The sequence below is a fragment of the Bufo gargarizans genome, chromosome 3 (genome assembly GCF_014858855.1).
Source record: "Bufo gargarizans isolate SCDJY-AF-19 chromosome 3, ASM1485885v1, whole genome shotgun sequence".
NCBI lineage: Eukaryota > Metazoa > Chordata > Amphibia > Anura > Bufonidae > Bufo > Bufo gargarizans.
In genome coordinates, this window is record NC_058082.1 from 587,955,348 (window position 1) to 587,975,266 (window position 19,919).

Here is a 19,919-nt window from a genome sequence, read left to right on the forward strand (position 1 = left end):
CCCCAGAACTGGGTTGTGCCCAGAGGAAAGAAAGGGTGCACCATCCTTTCACTGCACAGTCCTAGGGAGCAACAGTGTGAGGAAAACAGTCATGATTCACTGTTACACCTAAAGCCACTACCACCCCCATCCTCTGGGGCTTGCTTTTCTGGAGCAACTTTTTGGACCAAATCCTCCTCTTTCATTTTTGCCAATTTTTCTCAAGCTTCATGTCTATCACATAATCCAAAATGTCCTCATCTCACAAGCTTATCTTGCAACCGTGTGGTCTCAAATGAAGGGGGGGGGGGGGGGGGAAATGGAGACTGCATCTAAGAGGAAAGACGGTCTTTGGTGGTAAAGAAGGTAGAACACCAAGGGTCTTCAAACACCTTCAAGAGAATAACACAATCCCTTTAGAATAAGGGCTCATTGAGATGAGCATTGTTCACACCAAGGTGTTGTATTTTCTCTGGTTGGTACATGAACAAGTTTTTGATAACTTACTCCTATGTAATGCACATGCAAACAGACTTTTATGCAGATATATATATATATATATATATATATATATATAATATATAATATATAATATATCCAGAAAAAGGACGGCACTCCGTTCTTGTTGAAGTAAAATTTGGTCTTTAATCAACCTTGCGGTACAACGTTTCGGCTCCAATACTGAGCCTTTCTCAAGTGCTTGCGAAAGGCTCAGTATTGGAGCCGAAACGTACCGCAAGGTTGATTAAAGACCAAATTTTACTTCAACAAGAACGGAGTGCCGTCCTTTTTCTGGATTCATTGATTGGGGTAAGAGGTCGATTCCCCTGGAACGTGCACCCACTTTTTCCATTTTTGCAGTCAGTGCCGCCATTTTTCGTATATATATATATATATATATATATATATATATATATATATATATATATATATATATAGATATATATATATATATATTTTAAAATGTTGCTGAAGGTTAAACACATCATCGTTTAAAAAAATAAAAATACATTTTCCAAAAACTGTTTAATCAGAATTCCATCAATTTGCATTTGCTACCAGCTCGTGCTACTTCATACAGAAATATATATATATATTTACGTTTTAGTTTACAAGGCACTTCAGATATAAAATACATATTTCTTAAAAACAAAAGTAAAACAAAAAAAATTAAATACATAAACATCCAGTATAATATTTTGCAGTAAAAATAGCTGCTACACAAACTCCTCCACATCTATGAGGAGGCAGGAACATGAACAGGGAATTCAAATTAATAAAAAAAATAAAAATTATAATAACATAAATCTGATTGCATCAAAATAACAAAACTGAACAAAAGCAATATATACAGTATACGGAATGGGGAAATCACTAGAATAAAATCAAGGTCCTTTTATCAATTACAACTTTGTAACATTCACACACAGGTTGGAGACAAAGAACTGGCCACGTGACCTGGACGTATGTACCGACCAGGTCTACCTATATTTACTCAATTATTCAACACCATACATTGATTTTTGGAGGCCAGAATTAGAAGAGACCAGGAGCAAAGTGGCAGCAAATGTTAAGCACCATTAGTCAAGTAATGTATGTTGGCTTTGTGGTTGAACCCGAGATGGACAAATATTTTATGCCGATAATTTTTTAGATATTCTATATCTTAATTGCAGATTTTGAATGCCATTATTCAGGTACAGAGCTTAGAATTGAAATTGTGGCTGCCTGTAGACACCAGTAGAGGGAGCTTTCAGCATTTTTTTTTTTTTTTTTCACCATTGAACTCAATAAACAGACAGAATGCAGTAAACAACTAAGCTCTCCGTAATGGTGGCCATCAAGATCCAGAATTTTTAACATTTCTCAGTAGGCAGGGGTCCAGCTCTAGGTCAGAAAAAAAGTGGATATATATATATATATATATATATATATATATATATATATATATATATATTAATAAATTACTCTGCTCAAAATACTGGATCTCCTTCGAAAAGAGATGGAGTGCTCAAGGTTAGACAAAAACTAGGGGATATAGGAATGAAGTGACTGACTTCCATGCACCCAAGGTGAATGTTACAAATAGAGAAAGTCATCTAGAAACTGTATGTACAGCCATTTTGCAAGCTGAAAAACTTCCTGAGAAACCAGTGGCATCTGAAAACTAGTTGATGGCCATCCCTCTTTCAGGTTAGCATTGGAATGACAAAAATCATAAACACGTGCAGTTTCATGAAGCTTAGCATAAGAGGAAGAGAAAAAAAAACAAAGTGGGGGTGGGGGAGTTCTGTGCCATTAAAAAAAAAAAGTAAAGCATCTGAATTTCAAATAATATATACATCCCTTCTGGAACAAATAATTATGCAAATATGAAAAATCTTGATCAAATTATTTACATGCACTTGAAATGGTCTGAGAAAAATAAAAAATAAAAAAACTACAAGGTAACATAAAACTTGTGGACTCAGGCAGCGTGACGTTAAAGTGCAGTCTCTGAGACACTGTTTTCAGCACAAATGACAAAAATAAGATTCTGATGTGCCGCCATTTTCTCCGTCTGTTTGAAGATTCGAGTCCTTTTTTCTCCCTTTCCCCTCAGTGTTGAAACATGGAATATTTTACACACAAAAAAATCTAATAAAATGTATTTCTGGTGCAATATTCTTCAGGCCCTTAAGTGTCACCTGATGCACCGAGTCAAGAAAGTACAACACCAAACCACTTCCTAGAAAGGTCTCAATAACGCGTTGCCTCTCAGACTCCTCCATAATTTCGGCCTTCACAGTCCCTCAGTGACCGAAAAGAGTCAGGGTTTTCTCCCTCACCCCATTATATTCACAGTACAGTTGTGTGCTTTGGATATGGTTGTTGGTTCATTCATCCGTGTCAGGCTGAACGCCGAGCATGGCATGCAGTTCCTCTGCCGTGTACCCCAGCAAATTATGGAGGTCACACACAAACCGGTACACATAACGTTTTCCTGAGGTCTTGTGAATAATGTTCTTATCATAATAGTATCTCAGTCCTCTACTCAGCTTCTCGTAGTTCATTTTAGGTTTATTTTTCCTTTTTCCCCATCGGCGAGCAACCTGGAAAAAAAAAATAAATAAGAAATTAATTTTTTTTTATTTTACAACAGAAGATTTTATTTTCCGTTAACTTTTTTTTACATTTATTTTAATAGTCATTGCGGCTGATGTTTCATATAGAATGATTGTGGCACAGAATATTGGGGGCTCGTCCAGGATAGGCATCAGAGGGATTTCATTTACAGGGAAGGTGAATACAATGGGACATCATTGTTTTCTAATCAGTCAGGGAAAATCCACCGACCAACAAAATCATTAACTGGCAGCTGGAAAAAGATAACACACTGGCAGGGAGTTATCACGCTAGGGTGAGGTGCCAGTTTATTAAAGTGATAGCTGTAATCCGCCCATAAAAGAAAAACAGATATAATGCTAACCTCGTCTGGGTCAGTGAGCTTGAACTCCCATCCATCCCCGGTCCAGCTGATAAAGGGCTGACATGACTTGTCGGTCAACAATTCTAACAAGAACTGCCAAAGCTGAATTGGTCCACTCCCTATAAAATAAAATTTTATATAGACATGAATACATTTCAAGTAATGTAGATAAAAAACAAAAACAAAAACAAACAAACAAAGAGGTGCTGCTCACAGTACAATTGAGCCTATTAATCAGAGATACAGGCCAAGAAGATTTCTCCGATGTATAGGAATACAATATCTGACAAAAGTCAGTCCGCCTCTCACATTTTTGTAAATATTTTTATTATATCTTGTCTATATAATGTCTAAACCGCTGGCAACAAAAGTAAGTACACCCCTAAGTGAAAATGGCCAAATTGTGCCCATACTGGTCACTGGAAGTTCAACATGGCTCCTCATGGCAAAGAACTCTCTGGAGGATCTGAAAAAAATATGTATTGCTCTACATAAGATGGGCGAGGCTATGAGAAGATAGCCAACACCCTGAAACTGAGCTGCAGCGCGGTGGCCAAGACCATACATCGGTTTAACAAGACGGGTTCCACTCAGAACAGGCCTTGCCATGGTCGACCAAAGAAGTTGAGTGCACGTGCTCAGCGTCATCTCCAGAGGTTGTACGAGTGCTGCCAGCATTGCTGCAGAGGTTACAGAGGTGGGGGGGGGGGGGGGGGGGTCTGCCTGTCAGTGCTCAGACCATACGCCACACACTGCATCACATTGGTCTGCATGGCTGTCGTCCCAGAAGGAAGAGTCTTCTAAAGATGATACACAAGAAAGCCTGCAAACAGTTTGCTGAAGACAAGTAGACTAGACTAAGGACATGGAATACTGGAACCATGTCCTGTGGTCTGATGAGACCAAGAGAAACTTATTTGGTTTAGATGTCAGGAATCTGTGGTGGCAACCAGGTGAGGAGTACAAAGACAAGTGTGTCCTGCCTACAGTCATGGTGGTGGGAGTGTCATGGTTTAGGAGCTGCATAAGTGCTGCTGGGTGTGGGGAGCTACAGTTAATTGAGGGAACCATGAATACCTACATGTACTGTGACATACTGAAGCAGAGAATGATCCCCTACCTTCAGAAACTGGGCCACAGGGCCATATTCCAATGACCCCAAACACTTCTAAGACGACTACTGCCTTGCTTAAGAAACTGAGGGTAAAAGGTGCTGAACTGGCCAAGCATGTCTCCAGACCTAAACCCTATTGAGCATCTGTGGGGCATCCTCAAATGGAAGGTGGAGGAGCGCATGGTCACTAACATCCACCAGCTCCGTGATGTTGTCATGGAGGAGTAGAAGAGGATTCCAAGGGCCACCTGTGAAGCTCTAGTGATCTCCATTCCCAAGAGAGTAAAAGGCACTGCTGGAAAATAATGGTGGCCACGCAAAATATTGACACTTTGGGCACAATTTGTCAATTTTCACTTAGGGGTGTACTCAATTTTGTTGCCAGCGATTTAGATATTAATGGCTGTGTGTTGAGTTATTTTGAGGGCATAATCAAATTTACACTGTTATACAAGCTATAGACTACTTACTTTTGTGAGATACTGTGCATGTTATTTGTCAGGTGAACAGAGCCCTTTGTTTAGACAAGTATGACATATACAGTGGGAGCTTATACAGCATATACAGAGCTTTGGTAGAGGGATTTGAGCATGGCCTCCTGACCGTCACTGGATGGCAGATGTTGGAGGTGAGAAGGGTCAGGAGCATTGGATTTCGACGTGCCCAATTCCTTTTGTCCTCGAGGCTATAAGCTGTCCACAATTTTAACTTCAGTTGCTCCCCTCGGTCATTCACAACATATGCATCTTTGGCCAAGCATGCATATGAAGAGGGGTATCGGGATCACTTTTGGCCAAATGAGCGTTTGGCTAATGATTCCCATGTGTATAGCTGACTCAAAGGAGTTCTCTGGAAATTTGATATTGATAAACTATTCTGGGGATAGGTTATCAATATCAGATAAGCGGGGGCTGTTAAAGCAGCCATCCCTCCCAACATACACATTCATATTCATCTTGGCCAAGCATACATTTTTTTTTCAATAAGGAGTGGGGAGTATGCTGCAGTCAATCACCTTAGGACACCTTATCTGCCTTGAGAATAAATGGATGGGGCATGTTGAAATTTTACTCATTAACATCCTCATTTTCCCCATGGCATCTGCCAATGGAGTAAGGTAGGAACAGCCCTTTAGGCATTAGATGGCTAGTCGGTCCCGCAGAAAAAAAAGCAGACATTAAATACCTCATGATTCAACCACTTTTAGAAAGTAGTGCATATAAAATATACTCCAGTGGCTTACCTGTAAACCCAGCAAGAATAGCTGCTGGGATAACTGGTTTGCCCTGTTCCACTGGATCATTTCGGTCTTGAATATAGTCTTTGAAAGACATTGACGGCTTGTTTAAACATAGTGACTGGCTGGCATCGTCCTCAAAGCTTTCATAGGATGGAACACGTTGCATGTCAACCAGTGAGGACTGGCTCGTCCATGACTGTAGTAGGGAATCTGAGCTTTCAAAGCTTTCTGTGCCACTGTCTACAGAGTCCCTGTCCATGGATTTACCTGTGGACACATTATTATTGTTTAATACAAGGGGGAATTAAAACAAAAAAAAAAACAAAAAAAAAATCCATCATGTGTTTGTTACTTACCAGAACTAAGAGAGCTTAATAAAACATTCATGTTGCTTTGACCATAGTTCTGGTTCAGAGAGGAATAATTATTTCCCATGGATTTCATGCAGGAATAACTCTGGAACTCCTGCTTTACTGGTAGGAGATTTGTGACTTGGGTAACTGGACACAGGTCACTGTACATTTCTGTTTTAGGGTAAGTCTGCACTTGAGATACACAATGCAGAGGCTCCATATTGAAGCCTAAATGAGAAGGGAAAAAAGATAAAAGATGTCAACAAAAATTTGGATGGATAAGATCAGGTAAAAACAGTTCCTTCGGATACAGCATTACATTGGCCTTTCTTAGTTAAGGCTGGTCTTCCCACAGCTGGTTGGTTGGTTTGGGCTTCAACAAGGTGAGGAATGACCATTGGAACTACTCATGAGCACAGAAAAAAAAACTAGCCAAGAAATGTTCATCATCACTTTAGTAGTGCACAAGGGTCATTAGTCAACCATTGAATCCATAGATTCAAGATCAGCTGTGAAGGGGATTCAAAAAGATTTGGTCATTGATGGTCCAGCCAGAAGGACCTTCCTATTTTGTGTCTCTTCACTGGAGAAATGGCCAAATACTTGAAGTTTCTTTCTGGCGATTATTAACCTGGACAGCCACCTCACCACTGTTAACACTAACTAAACTAGAATACCCTCCTTGCTCTTTACATTCGAAGGGTAGGCAGCATCCATGCATTGACCAATTAAGAGCACCTTTTTTTGAGGGGGGTGGGAGGAGGGAGAAACACACCATAAAAGGTCCATAGGTCATTGCCTCATTTCTACTACTGCTTGTGTGTAGTCAAAAACAGCCACTGGCCAACACTGACATTTTTGTCCTGAGTTATCCAATACCACTACAACCCATTTTGAGAATTAAAGTTTTTTCAGGCATTAAGTATTATAAATGGTTATTAATTTTCTTGGTATTGCCTCTATTTTATAGCACGCAAAAAACATTACTTACTTAATGAGTCATTGCTTATCCACTGGTGGCCGGTGTGATGACTGGAGCTGTCGATATATTGATCCTGAACCTTTTCATGTTCTGAGAAAAGTAAAGGCGTACGAGTTATAGCCACAAGCTCAGAAATCACTACACAAATCCTGTCCTAGCACACCAGCACCACGTCTACATTTATATTAAAATTATATTATACGAGATGTATAGATATATATCTATACATCTATCTATACATCTACACACACACACACACACTCGGTCAACGCAATTCTAAAATGCTTTACATAGCTTAGGAACATTTCCGAGCCGTTCTCCTTGTATCCATAGAGCTGGCCTCCTAATTACCTTTCATCATTTGTTCCAGATGCTCCCACAGAATGTCACCCACGAAGTCCGGTGCCAGCTCTAGAAATCTTTCTTTTCCCAAGTTGCACAATTCTTGACCATTCATAATAAATTTCTGAAAGTTTACGTTCTCCAAGGAAAATTCAGCGACGGCCCATGCAAGCCACTGGCACACTTGAGTCTGACCCCACAAACATGGATCTAGAAGGAACCAAAAAGGATAATACAATAAGAGGATTGTCTAGTGTATACCCATATTCAAATACGCTACTAGCGTAATTCCCTATTTTGGACCCTCATTTATTAGAGTGGTTTCAAAGACTGTCTTTGACTCAGAAGGACCCATCATGTCCATACATTATATAAACAGTTCATAGATTTTTATTGGTAGGCTGTAATACTTCAAATCCCCTGTGGTGGTGCTGTAGGGAACAGTTCCTGCAAGGTTACCACACAGATACACTAAGGGATTAGTAGAGGTACAATCCAAAGACCAGCTTATCATGGCACCCTTTTAATAAAAAGACTATTCAACGCGGAGAAACTGAGGCTGACAAAAACATTGGTGCTTTACAGGCTTCACACCAACGCTAAACATCTAGTACCATGCCCTTTCAAGTATGGATGGTCACAAGTTTTAGTAATAAGTTTGTGCATCTAGTCTGGTTGAAATTATAAACAATGTGTGTTGTCTGGAAAATATGAAGCAATGACTAAGAGTCGTGCTGAGAAGTTGAGGATCATGCTCTAAAATGTTTAGACGTTGCGCAACCGTAGTGTACATTTCATACATGGAAATTCCTGTGACGTCCTGATTTCCCCCTCCTTGTAAACATAAAGGCCTAGTCAAACAATGACATCACTTGTAGGAGGAACCCAAGATTGCAAATATTAAACAAGAGGGTTGTAGGGTCAAGATTTGGTGATGAGGTGAGAAGGGATTTTTCACGTAAATTATTATTATTATTTTATTTTTTTTAAATCTGATTAATAATGCCGGCAAAAATGGAGAAACTAATATTTGTGGCTTTCACGCTGCCAATCAAACTGGAACCATTCAAGACAGAAGTCAGTCCGAAGATCCCTAGCAACTGTCTCAACATCTCAAAACCATATTTGGTCTACTTGAGGCAGAAGAGCAGGCAAATTAACTTTTTAGAGACAAAACTTTTATTTTCTTGTAGGCCTCATGTATTTCGTTACCGCCTCCGTTGCCGGAAGAGATAATGCAGTTCTCTACCTCACAGCCACCAGCAATATCTGATGACTGGAAAGGTTTCCTTTTGTTTCATTATTACTTACTGTTGGGAATACCAAAGCGGCGCTGTTCCTTTCTGAATCCATTAAATGTGGCCTTCAACGCCTGACTCATCACTGCTTTGCTGCACGGGGTCAGGAGAGGCAATTCACAGCTGCCAGAATCTGAAAAAAATTAAAAATTTAAAAGTTTCTATTAAGCCAAGAGGCAAGGGCTTGGCCACAAAACATGCAGCAACGCTGCATAACCGAAAACATGAGGGGTGGAATCATATTTAGAGGGACACTTGTCATAAATTCAGGTTTTCTTCACAATATGGAGTTTGGATGATCTTATACCAAAGCAGCAGAAGTGGGTACAAGTCTGCCCACTAAAAAGCCCTGAATTGCTACTTTGGGTATCCCATCCCAACGTCCTCCGTGTAGACAGACATTGTCAGCTTCAAGGCAATATGCATGTAACGCATTTTAGCTCAGCACTATGGATGTGAGAGGCCCCATCCTTCTCCCACCCCAGATCTGTACTGTTGGAGGAGAGTCTGGACACCCCCCATACACATTAGATGTTTGGCTCCTTGGAGGAGTTGTCCACTTCGTTAGGCCATCAATATCTGATCAGCGAGGGTCCAACACTCCGCAACCCTGCCAATCAGCTATTTCAAGGTAGCGCTGTTGTAACTCTCTTGAAGCTCTTCAATGGGAGCATCTACATGATCGATGGAGCTATGTAGTTCTGGCACCGAACCTACCCAACAAGGCTGATGATGCGGGATGTCGGACCCCTACAGATCAGATACTGATGTCCTATCCTTATTAGTGGATAACCCCTTTCAGCGGGAGGGTTTATTTGACACAATGTTGCCATTCTTACCATGAGATAACGAGTCCAACCCTGTAGGCACCGCCTGCTCTTCTTCATAGGCATCATAGGCAGAGTACAATCCAGCGATTGACGTCGACAGATTTACGCTGTCAAATGCCAGCTGACGCTGTGAACGGGCAAAGGAGGATATCATTTTATTACGGGGGACTTTTAAAAAGGAAACCAAGAACAAAAGCATGCTTTACTTTCCGTAGATAAGGGCCCAGAAATAATACAGGAAACATTGGTGGCATAGGGTAGAATTAGAGTAATTATAAAAGGATGAACTGGTTGGGCGACAACCAATATGTCTGCTACGACGGCGCCTGTGGGGTTGTCATTAAGGGAGAGTTCATATCTCGTTTTTTTTTTTTTAAAACACACAAAACACGAGTATCCTGTGCACGAGTTATGCACATTTGGCATCCGTTTTAGCCATTTCCGTCTGAGATCCATTACTTTTAAAAACAGATCTAAGATAGCAATGGCTCAAATGGATGCCAAATGTGCAAAAAAAAAAAAATAATATATATATATATTTTTCAGGGGGAACAAATAAAACGGGATGGAAAATAAAGCGGAGATGTGAACTCTCCCTAAGCTTTCCTAGACCACAGAGTGACAGATCTTCCTGGTTATTCCACTATGGTAACCATACTGATGGTCACCAAGCCTTCCAAGAAACAGATATCAGAATAAATGTTAACTGGACAAAGAGGGAGGGAAACGGACGGACAAAATTCCTTGCATACAACAGAATAAAAAAAATAAAATAAAAAAATCCATAATCTAAAAAAAATGTAATTAAAAAATATACTTAATAACTGTTGTGCCAATGGGTCACTGAACTCTGCATCGCAGATATTTTCACTAAACAGTAATTGCCGACTAATAAGCAGTGTCATGTAAAAATACAGCAAACTACTGACACCCCCCCCCCCCCCATACTTCCCGACAACCGCTTGGCTCTGTCACCTGTGCGTACATTCCTATGCTACAGATCACATTGTGTGGGCTCCTACACTTCACATGAACAAGGCTCTATTCATTACTGCTACACCGGGGCTAAAAATAAAAACCTTTTAATCGCATCATTATAGTCATTAGCCACAGAGGAGAAGATGGAACACGCCTAGAGAAATCTGCTACGTCAACGTCAGTCAGGAGAAGGCGAGAGGTGTGAAAGACCGGCTGCACCAAGTTGTCATGCTTGTTAAAGAGGATGTAGCAGTGCCGAGTCGGTCAGACACAGCCCCTTCTTTTCAAAAGCGGCGTAATGCTCTATTTGCCCTGTGGGGGGAGCTATAGGGAAACTGAAGACTCGCTACAGATCACAGCTGATTGCTGAGGGTCCCATCACACAATTAATTATAAAGCTCCTTTAAGATGATGCACTAGGCTTACAAGTCAATCTACGTAAAAAGAAACTTTAGAGTGCTTCAGATTTAAGACCGCAATATAAACCCCAACTATGATCTGGAAAAAAAGATGCAAAAAAAATTACTAAAAAATAAGTTTTTTTGTCATCATCATTCTAAAATGTGTCTGCGCTGGAACAGGTTGGGTCACGGTGGCCATGAATCATACCCTGCAGTGCAAATGAACCGGGTGGAGCCGACTACTATACTATGTGCAAATATGCATGCTCTTTGCAAGAGAAAGAACAGCCAGACCTGCGGGGACATAGAACAGTCAAATGGTGACCAAAAATTCCTCCATTGAGCAAACAAATACCAGACCACACAAAGCCCTTTGTCTGACACGAAATGCAAACAGCGACTGGCAAATCTAAGCTGCAGGCCCTCATCTTACACACCTCACAGGTTCCTCTGTATACAAAAGCACATACCTATGGGCTCTGCAAGTAGCTACTAAAAATCTTCTAGGAAAGACGGCTCAAGTTTCATTCAAAAAGTGGCAAATTATTGGTGTCAATTTGAGATCTAAGAATATACTGCCCCAAACCAGCTTTTCTCATAGATGGAGACAACAAGTGAAGGAAATTCACTAACATTTTTTGGGCCTTAAATTTAAGATTAGAAAAATGTTCAACGCATTGTGAAAGAAGAAGTCAAGAAATAATGGGCCTTACCTTCAGGATTCCTCGGTGCATGTTGTAAACTGGAGCCACCTGATCCATGTTTCGGATTTCAAACTCAGTCATTGGATCTAGAGAAGAAAAGAAAACCAGGTGTGAATTTTTGAAGGTCCTTTTTTTGTATGTATATTTTGTTTTTTCTCCCACCCAACAGGAGGGGATGTGTCCTATCGCTATGGAGCTCCCTAAAGTGAATAGCATTAATTAGGAGGAAGCCTTACTTCAAGGGAGAATGCACTAGAGGGGACAGATGGGAGACTCGCACGAGCCGATGACTCACTCTTCTTCAGAGAGACTGGAGTGGCCAAGATGTTTGATGTCACAAGCAGGGAGGGAACACTGCCAATATCAACCCATTCTTCTCTTATTTACACACACCACCACCAGCTACCTTCATTCATGTGGCCATGAAAAAAAAGAAATTTTAAAAAATCCCGCCAAACATTTTTATGCAAAGTAACAAAGTAAAAAAATAAATAAAAGAACAATTGAAATTTCCAATTTGACAATATACAGGTGAATACAAAACAACCACAGGCTCCCCTGGATGATGCAAACCTACAAGTCCTTATGTCCCGACAGCCCCAGGCATGTTGGGAGTTGTAGTTTTCCCATCAGCTGGAGAGCCATATAAGTCGAACCACTGGTCTACGTATCATATCTGCTATATGCACTCACAGGTCAACCCCAGGGTTTGGAGGCCAAGTAGCGTTCACTTAGCCTTCAATGATATGTCCGGTTCCCTTTTGGGATCAGGTTGATAGGTCCAACCTTCTCCAATCCCAGAACATGATAGTCTAGGGATTGTTTGCACGCTCTTGTAGAGGAGCATCATGACCTCCATGTTGGCTCCCCTAAAATTTTTGAGGGTACTGTTGCCTGTAAAGAGTGGGTTACACCTACGGGGAGGGCTGATTTAGCCATGCACCCAAACAGTGGTCCCCCCTTGGGTATGTACATTTTTTGTTTGTAGATCCAAAATGGCCGGCATCACCTGTCAGTGAATCTGGGTAATTTTAGGTTATTTTCTTGTAAAGTACTGTACATACATGATATGAAATATCCCATGCATAGAGTCAGGTTGCCCCAATGGCAGATTAGGCATGCGAGTATACATTTCAGAAATGTGTTCCACAGACGTCAGAGGATGGTGGTTTCTAAATGGACTCCCAACCTCAACAAACCACCCGCTAGGCGGATTTAGTAAAATATGAGCAGAAGTAGTATCACTGCTGCAGGTAAACCCACGACATTATCATATGTATACGTATCATGGGGCACAATGAGCTGCAGCCCCAAAGAGTACAAATGCAAATTCAGCTCTGCTACATCTGTATAACGCATTAGCATTTTAGTGTTGCCAACACCTGACATTGTATTATTGTGCAGATTATAAATTGTCCTAGAAGAAACAAATCCGTCCACTGCTTCGGCTCTGAAATCGAGAAGCAGAGGAATACGACATAGGCCTCACGTGCGGGGAAAGCATGTTACCGGCCGGCCAGATGACATGTATGGAGGCTGCTTAGCAACAAACTCATTCAGAATCTCAGGATACTATTAACCATTCCGTCTTCCCAGGAAAGGCTCAGCTATATGGCAGAAAATTGCTGCTTGAAGCAATGGGATTTGATTTTCCACCATAACATTCAATCTGCAGCAAAATAGCAGCTTTTTACCCTATGGGGGGGGACCACTGCAACATCCAAAACACTAACAAAAAGGCAGAAAAAAACTGTTGTTCCTGCACGAATACAAAAAACAGAACCACCTCGAAGCTTCCTACACAAAGAACTTTTTTGCGGGTCAGATGCGGACCCATTCACTCGGCTCCGCAAAACAAAAAAACAAAATAAAAAATAGAACATGTCCTATTCTTGTCAAGGATAGGGCAGTTCTATAGAGGGCATGACGTTGCGCAGAACACACTTACGGTATCTGTGTTTTGCGGGTCCGCAATTTGCTGAACGCAAAAACAGCTATGGCCATGTGCATGAGCACTAAAGGGAGGTTGTCCAGGATTAGAAAAACATGGCTGCTTTTTTCCAAAAACAGCATCAACCCTATCCACAGGGTTTTGTGCCGTATTGCAGCTCTGTCCCATTGACTCTGATGGAGTGGAGCTGCAATGCCAGACGGCTCATGGACAGGGGGTGCGTTTTTTCTTTTCTTAAGGCCTCATGCACACGAACGTATTTTCTCTCCGTGTTTTTTTTTTGCGAAACTATATGCGGAACCATTCATTTCAATCGGTCGGCAAAAAAAAGGAAGGTACTCCGTGTGCATTCCCGTATGTCCGTATTTCCGTTCTGCAAAATACTGAATGCACGCGGACGTCATCCGTATTTTTTGCGGACTGCAAAATACATACTGTTTGCATGAGCGCTTAGAAGGAAGCCATTGTTTTTATCCTAGAGGACCCCTAAAAAAAAAAAAAAAAAAAAAAAAAAAAAACATGCATTTTTTTTCCTGCCATTTTTCTACAAAGCTGCATTTCAGGGAAAAATGAAAACAGAAAAAATACAATGCAAAAAAATAAAATGAATAAAAAGGGGGGAAAAAAAACAAAAAAACAAACACTTATCACACTAGTGTATTTCACAATGCACTATAGACCTTGAACTAACTACTGGCCACGTGAGAGAAAAAAGAAAAAAAAAAAAGCAATTAAAACCTCATGCCCATAAAAGGCAATTACCACTACATATTATGATCTGCATCATTTAAAGGGAACCAGTCACCATGAAAATGCAGTGTAATCTGCAGGCAGCATGTTATAGAGCAGGAAGAGCTGAGCAAATTGATATATAGTTTTATAGGAAAAAATTCCGTATAACGTTTTTCATTCATTCATTCTGGGCTTCGAAGTCCAGGGGCGGTCCCATCAGTGCCTGACAGCTGTCCCTCTGAGGAGACTGTCCCATCAGTGCCTGACAGATATCCCTCTACGAGGAGACTGTCCCATCAGTGCCTGACAGATATCCCTCTACGAGGAGACTGTCCCATCAGTGCCTGACAGATATCCCTCTACGAGGAGACTGTCCCATCAGTGCCTGACAGATATCCCTCTACGAGGAGACTGTCCCATCAGTGCCTGACAGATATCCCTCTACGAGGAGACTGTCCCATCAGTGCCTGACAGATATCCCTCTACGAGGAGACTGTCCCATCAGTGCCTGACAGATATCCCTCTACGAGGAGACTGTCCCATCAGTGCCTGACAGATATCCCTCTACGAGGAGACTGTCCCATCAGTGCCTGACAGATATCCCTCTACGAGGAGACTGTCCCATCAGTGCCTGACAGATATCCCTCTACGAGGAGACTGTCCCATCAGTGCCTGACAGATATCCCTCTACGAGGAGGCGGTCCCATCAGTGCCTGACAGCCTTCCCTCTACGAAGAGGCGGTCCCATCAGTGCCTGACAGCCTTCCCTCTACGAGGAGGCGGTCCTATCAGTGCCTAACAGCTGTCCCTCTACGAGGAGGCGGTCCTATCAGTGCCTAACAGCTGTCCCTCTATGAGGAGGCGGTCCTATCAGTGCCTGACAGCTTTCTCTGCATATACAACAATAGAGGACAGGCCGTCAGTCCCAAATAATCCGTCTGTCCATGGAGTTTTGCTAAAAAACAAACAAACAGTGAGGTAATGGGAGCCGGCAGGAGGCCGATTTACACAACAGAGCCCTGATTCCGAGCCTCACAACACACCTTTGTGTACACAGGCCAGAATCGTTTCAGAACATGTGACGGGCGAAACACGCGCACAGATTACCTACAACACCTGTCCCCATTCATAATTGCAGCTCAGAGTTCACAAGTCCAGCCAGGGCCGGGCCACGCCGGTACCATTGTTATGAAAGAGAGTCAACAGGCCACAGGCAGACGTGGTTCATTCATCACAATGCGCCCAGCCCAAAGGCGGTAGAAAATATACAAGCAAAGACGTAAAAAAATATTCATGTCAGACTGGGCCCTTCTTCAAAAATATCAGCTGGCCTACGGTAGTAACAGGATTAATGGTGCATGTACCAAGGACAAACCACAAGCCAAGACATTCAGATAACTTGCAACAAGTTTTTAACCTTTGAGCAGAAAGTAAAACCGCGTCCTCAGCGCCTGCACGGAGGTGCCAAGCCCCTGCGCTTCTATGCCGTGCAGTCTCCCTTTGTGCACAGGCCCTAAGAGCAACCAGTTTTCTTGAAAGCTATGGAAGGTATCGCCGGTAGGTCAATGGCCCACTTATAAAAGCAGCTATCAAAACGGTCATTTTTTTTGCAATATTATTGAAAAACATTTCAATTTTTTTTGCATTAAAAATGTATTATACCAATAAACAAAATAGGATTCTATAACTAACCTACATGAGAAAATGCTTAGGATCCCTCTGAAATTTTGCACGCGTTAATGGCGGATTTTGATGAGGATTTGCAAAAGGGCTAAACCTGCGCCAAAATCTGCAGAAACAACTGACACGCTGCAGATATCAAAATCTTCCTAGATGAGATTTGTCAAATAGGAGTTCACTTTGCTGGTACCGTATTAGGCTACTTTCACACTCACGCTTTGTGCGGATCCGTCATGGATCTGCACAGATGGATCCGTTCAGATAATACAACCATCTGCATCCGTTCAGAACGGATCCGTTTGTATTATCTGTAACATAGCCAAGACGGCTCCGTCTTGAACACCATTGAAAGTCAATGGAGGACGGATCAGTTTTCTATTGTGCCAGATTGTGTCATAGAAAACAGATCCGTCCCCATTGACTTACATTGTGAGTCAAGACGGATCCTTTTGGCTCAGTTTCATCAGGCGGACACCAAAACGCTGCAAGCAGCGTTTTGGTGTCCGCCTCCAAAGCGGAATGGAGACTGAACTGATGCATTCTTAAGCGGATCCTTTTCCATTCAGAATACATTAGACTACAAATTGATCCGTTTTGGACCGCTTGTGAGAACCCTGAACGGATCTCACAAAACAGAAAGCCAAAACGCAAGTGTGAAAGTAAAAAAAAAAATAATAAAAATTTGCGTGATGTGTGCAAGCAGCCCGAAGCTCCTCAACCCACTCAGCACTCCTCTACTAGTGCACCGGCCAATAGACCCCGCCTCTGTCACTGAAAGCCACGCCTCTTTCACGGAGACCAAAAATCTTCCACACGCACCTATGGATACTTCAGACTTCTGTATGCCAAGATGCTTTACTAATACTTCAATAGGTACTTTTAATTCAGAGGACATCCCCCAAAAAATAAAAATAACATATACATATATATATATATATATATTTTAATTTGCTACCACACATTATTTTAAATGATACACAGTCTCCATGCCTTGCACTTGTAGTTTGCATCAGCAATTCAAAGTTTCCATTGTGGTTCCCGTCCTCCCTCAAATATCTCAAAAAAGTGTTGCTCGTGGTTCTTGAAATGCAGGGTTGTAAAATGTATACAATATTAACCCACAAATGACTACTTATTTTTTATTTTGTTTTGTTTTTTAACCTCAGTCTAGAAGAGGAAACTAAAAAACTACAAAAACAGATCAACCAATACAAGTGGACGTGGGATCATTTTCCCATAGGAAAGCTAATATGCAGAATGATCATGCAAAAAGAACACAGGGCACATGGTGATGGCTCTAAAAAAAAAAAAAAGCTCTTAAACTCCCCCAAACCTCCCTCCCCTCCCCGAAATTAATTTGTCTGGTGACTTCAATGTAGAATCTAGGCCTGCACTTAAGCACTGGGGGTGGGTTCACCACATCAAAGTCCACATCTGCAGCTACAAAATTAGATTCTTTTGTTTTTAAAACTACAAAGACTTTCCTATCAAAGTGTAGAACTCAACGTAGACAAACCGAGACCAGTTTTACCATAATAATAATTTTTTTTTTTTCAAAAACTCTTCCAGCAACAGAAAAGCAGAACGCCTCTCACTTTACATGACAAAGTGACAACTGAGAAAATATCCTCTGCAACCAGATCAGTCACATTACACAAGGTGGGGGGCAGGGGGTTATTAACATAGCGACCAAACCTGAAAGTTTACCTGAAACTTTACCTGAAACTCACCTCTCGAAAGAGAAAATAAAGAATTCGAGGTTTTGAAACTGTAGCCTTGTGGAAACAATTAGTTTCTGTAGACCAGGTCTTTCCTACAGGCCTTGTTCACACACACACTGCAGATTTTTTTCCCCCTTTCTTAGGACCACTCATGGGTATAAAAATAATTAATAATGGATATCTACTAGAAGCAGCATTCGTTTATGTCAGCACCAACCACATAACTGGTGGTGATAAATTGTTTCCAACCCTAGAATTCACTTAGAATCCATTAGCTTTGCCCTTCAAAGGCACACGATGACGTACCTTTCTCGTAATTCACAGCCCCAGCCCGTAGTGAAATCTGACACCCATTCCCCTTTGCCAAAATAAAAGTATATATACAAATTACAGCAAACATTGTGTTAACATTTTAAAAGTAAAAAAGTTATAAAATTAATTTTACAAAAATGTACTATTACGTTCAATCGAAATTACGTTTTGCTAGAAATTTCTAACTGAAACGTCTTGAAGAAATCTAAAAAATAAATAAATAAAAATACAACTCTAGTTGCTCTGACTTATTACTATTGATATCCAGTGACCTGGATGAGCGAGAACCTTCACTGACAACATTTATTCAAACTACCCAAATCAAGCCAATCCAGATCTAGAAGAGGACTTCTATATTTTTGAGTTACACTAGAATTTTTTCCCCCCTACATATCCAGAATATCCCAATCAGCCAGACAATCTGTTCATAGGCATGTGCCCAGCTGTGAGGGCTTCTCATCATTCTCCAGCAGCACATGAGAGCTTGGAGAGTCATTACTCAGTGTCTATCTAACCAGCAATCATGTAGTAGCCATGAGCAGTGACTAATCCATTCATTGTAAATAAAAAAAATAATAATATTCATTTAATAAAGACCTGTAGGCGTGAAGGGAATTTTACAAACAGGTAGAACAAGGTGTGCAGGTCACCAAGGGCTGACAAGGCTAAACCCAGAACAATTATATTACATTATAAAAGATGTCCTAATCTAAAAAAAGGGCCATTTAAAAGCCACTTATTAAAAGGGAAGACACAATAGAGTAGAAGAGACTCAAGTGTCCTTGAGGGACAGATGTGGAAACACAGAAATAAAAGGCAATGTGTAAGTTATCATAGATATATAATAACTAATATATATCTAAAAAAAATATATATACACACACAAAAAATAAAATAAATAAATACTTAAAATGGAAAAGTAGCCAAAGTTTCCTCCATACTAACAGATATGAGGTAATACAATGTGGGCACAGAGTTACACAACTGGACGCCCAAACTGTTTACTTTATGCTTCCAAAACTTGGTGAATAAGCAAAAGGTTCCCCATACAGTATGGGTCCATCTGCTGTAGAAGCTTTGCTTCAAGCTGGAAGGAGTTGCTGGTACTTGTAGTGACAGGCTACTGGTGTGTGTGGTCCCCTTTCCAACACAACCATATAAAACAGTAGCAGATAATAACACAAACAGCTAGATATAAACAAACAGAAATGGATACATTGTATCTCCTTACCTCAAGGAACAGGATCCAGTCCAAAATACACAAAGCCAAAAGTGAGCCTCCTAGTAAATAGTCCACAGAGGGTGTAGATTGTATCCCAAGGGACCCCAGAGAAGGAGGAGGAGACCCTCCAAGCCACAGAATGCGTGTGCTTCTAGATCTGGTGCTGCCTGTCTCTGCCTCTACTAGGGGGAAGTCCAGCTGTAAGCACAAGCAGCAAGGAGGAGCATTGTTCTCCTGGTGCACACCCTCCCCAGCAGCTGGAATGGAAGCCTGGGAGAGATCACACACTCATTCATGGCCTCCCTCCCTTCCAAGCTCTCTCCTCACCAGGTGTGAAAGCTCCTAAGGCTGCAGCAGAGCTTCCCAGAGCAATCAGCTCCTATTATCCCATAGGAGACACCTGGGGCAGCATCCACTGCAGGGATCACTCTGCTGCTGGGGACCTGGGCCAACAGGGGTCATTGTCATTGGCACACATGCAATGTTGGTAAATGCTGCTGTCACCAAGAGAATTGGGACACTTTCCATTCCATCATTATTATTACAAGCTTGCTGAATCTGTGTTTTTTTTGGCGTCAATAGTAAAAAATTAAAATAAAATAAAAAGTGAA

General features: G+C 41.3%; 1 protein-coding gene across 1 annotated transcript; it reads right to left on the reverse strand.

Annotated features, from left to right (window-relative positions):
* Positions 1–990: 990 nt before the first annotated feature.
* On the reverse strand, positions 991–19,495 carry ETS2 (ETS proto-oncogene 2, transcription factor). The gene is made up of 10 exons (XM_044284369.1): positions 19,318–19,495; positions 11,700–11,776; positions 9,617–9,734; positions 8,791–8,910; positions 7,489–7,689; positions 7,147–7,227; positions 6,159–6,383; positions 5,806–6,069; positions 3,449–3,567; positions 991–3,071 (listed from the first exon to the last, which is right to left on the reverse strand). Exons 2-10 carry the CDS (start codon positions 11,769–11,771, stop codon positions 2,856–2,858), a joined length of 1,416 nt encoding a protein of 471 aa, XP_044140304.1. The 5' UTR covers positions 11,772–11,776; positions 19,318–19,495; the 3' UTR covers positions 991–2,855.
* Between the last annotated feature and the right edge of the window lie 424 nt (positions 19,496–19,919).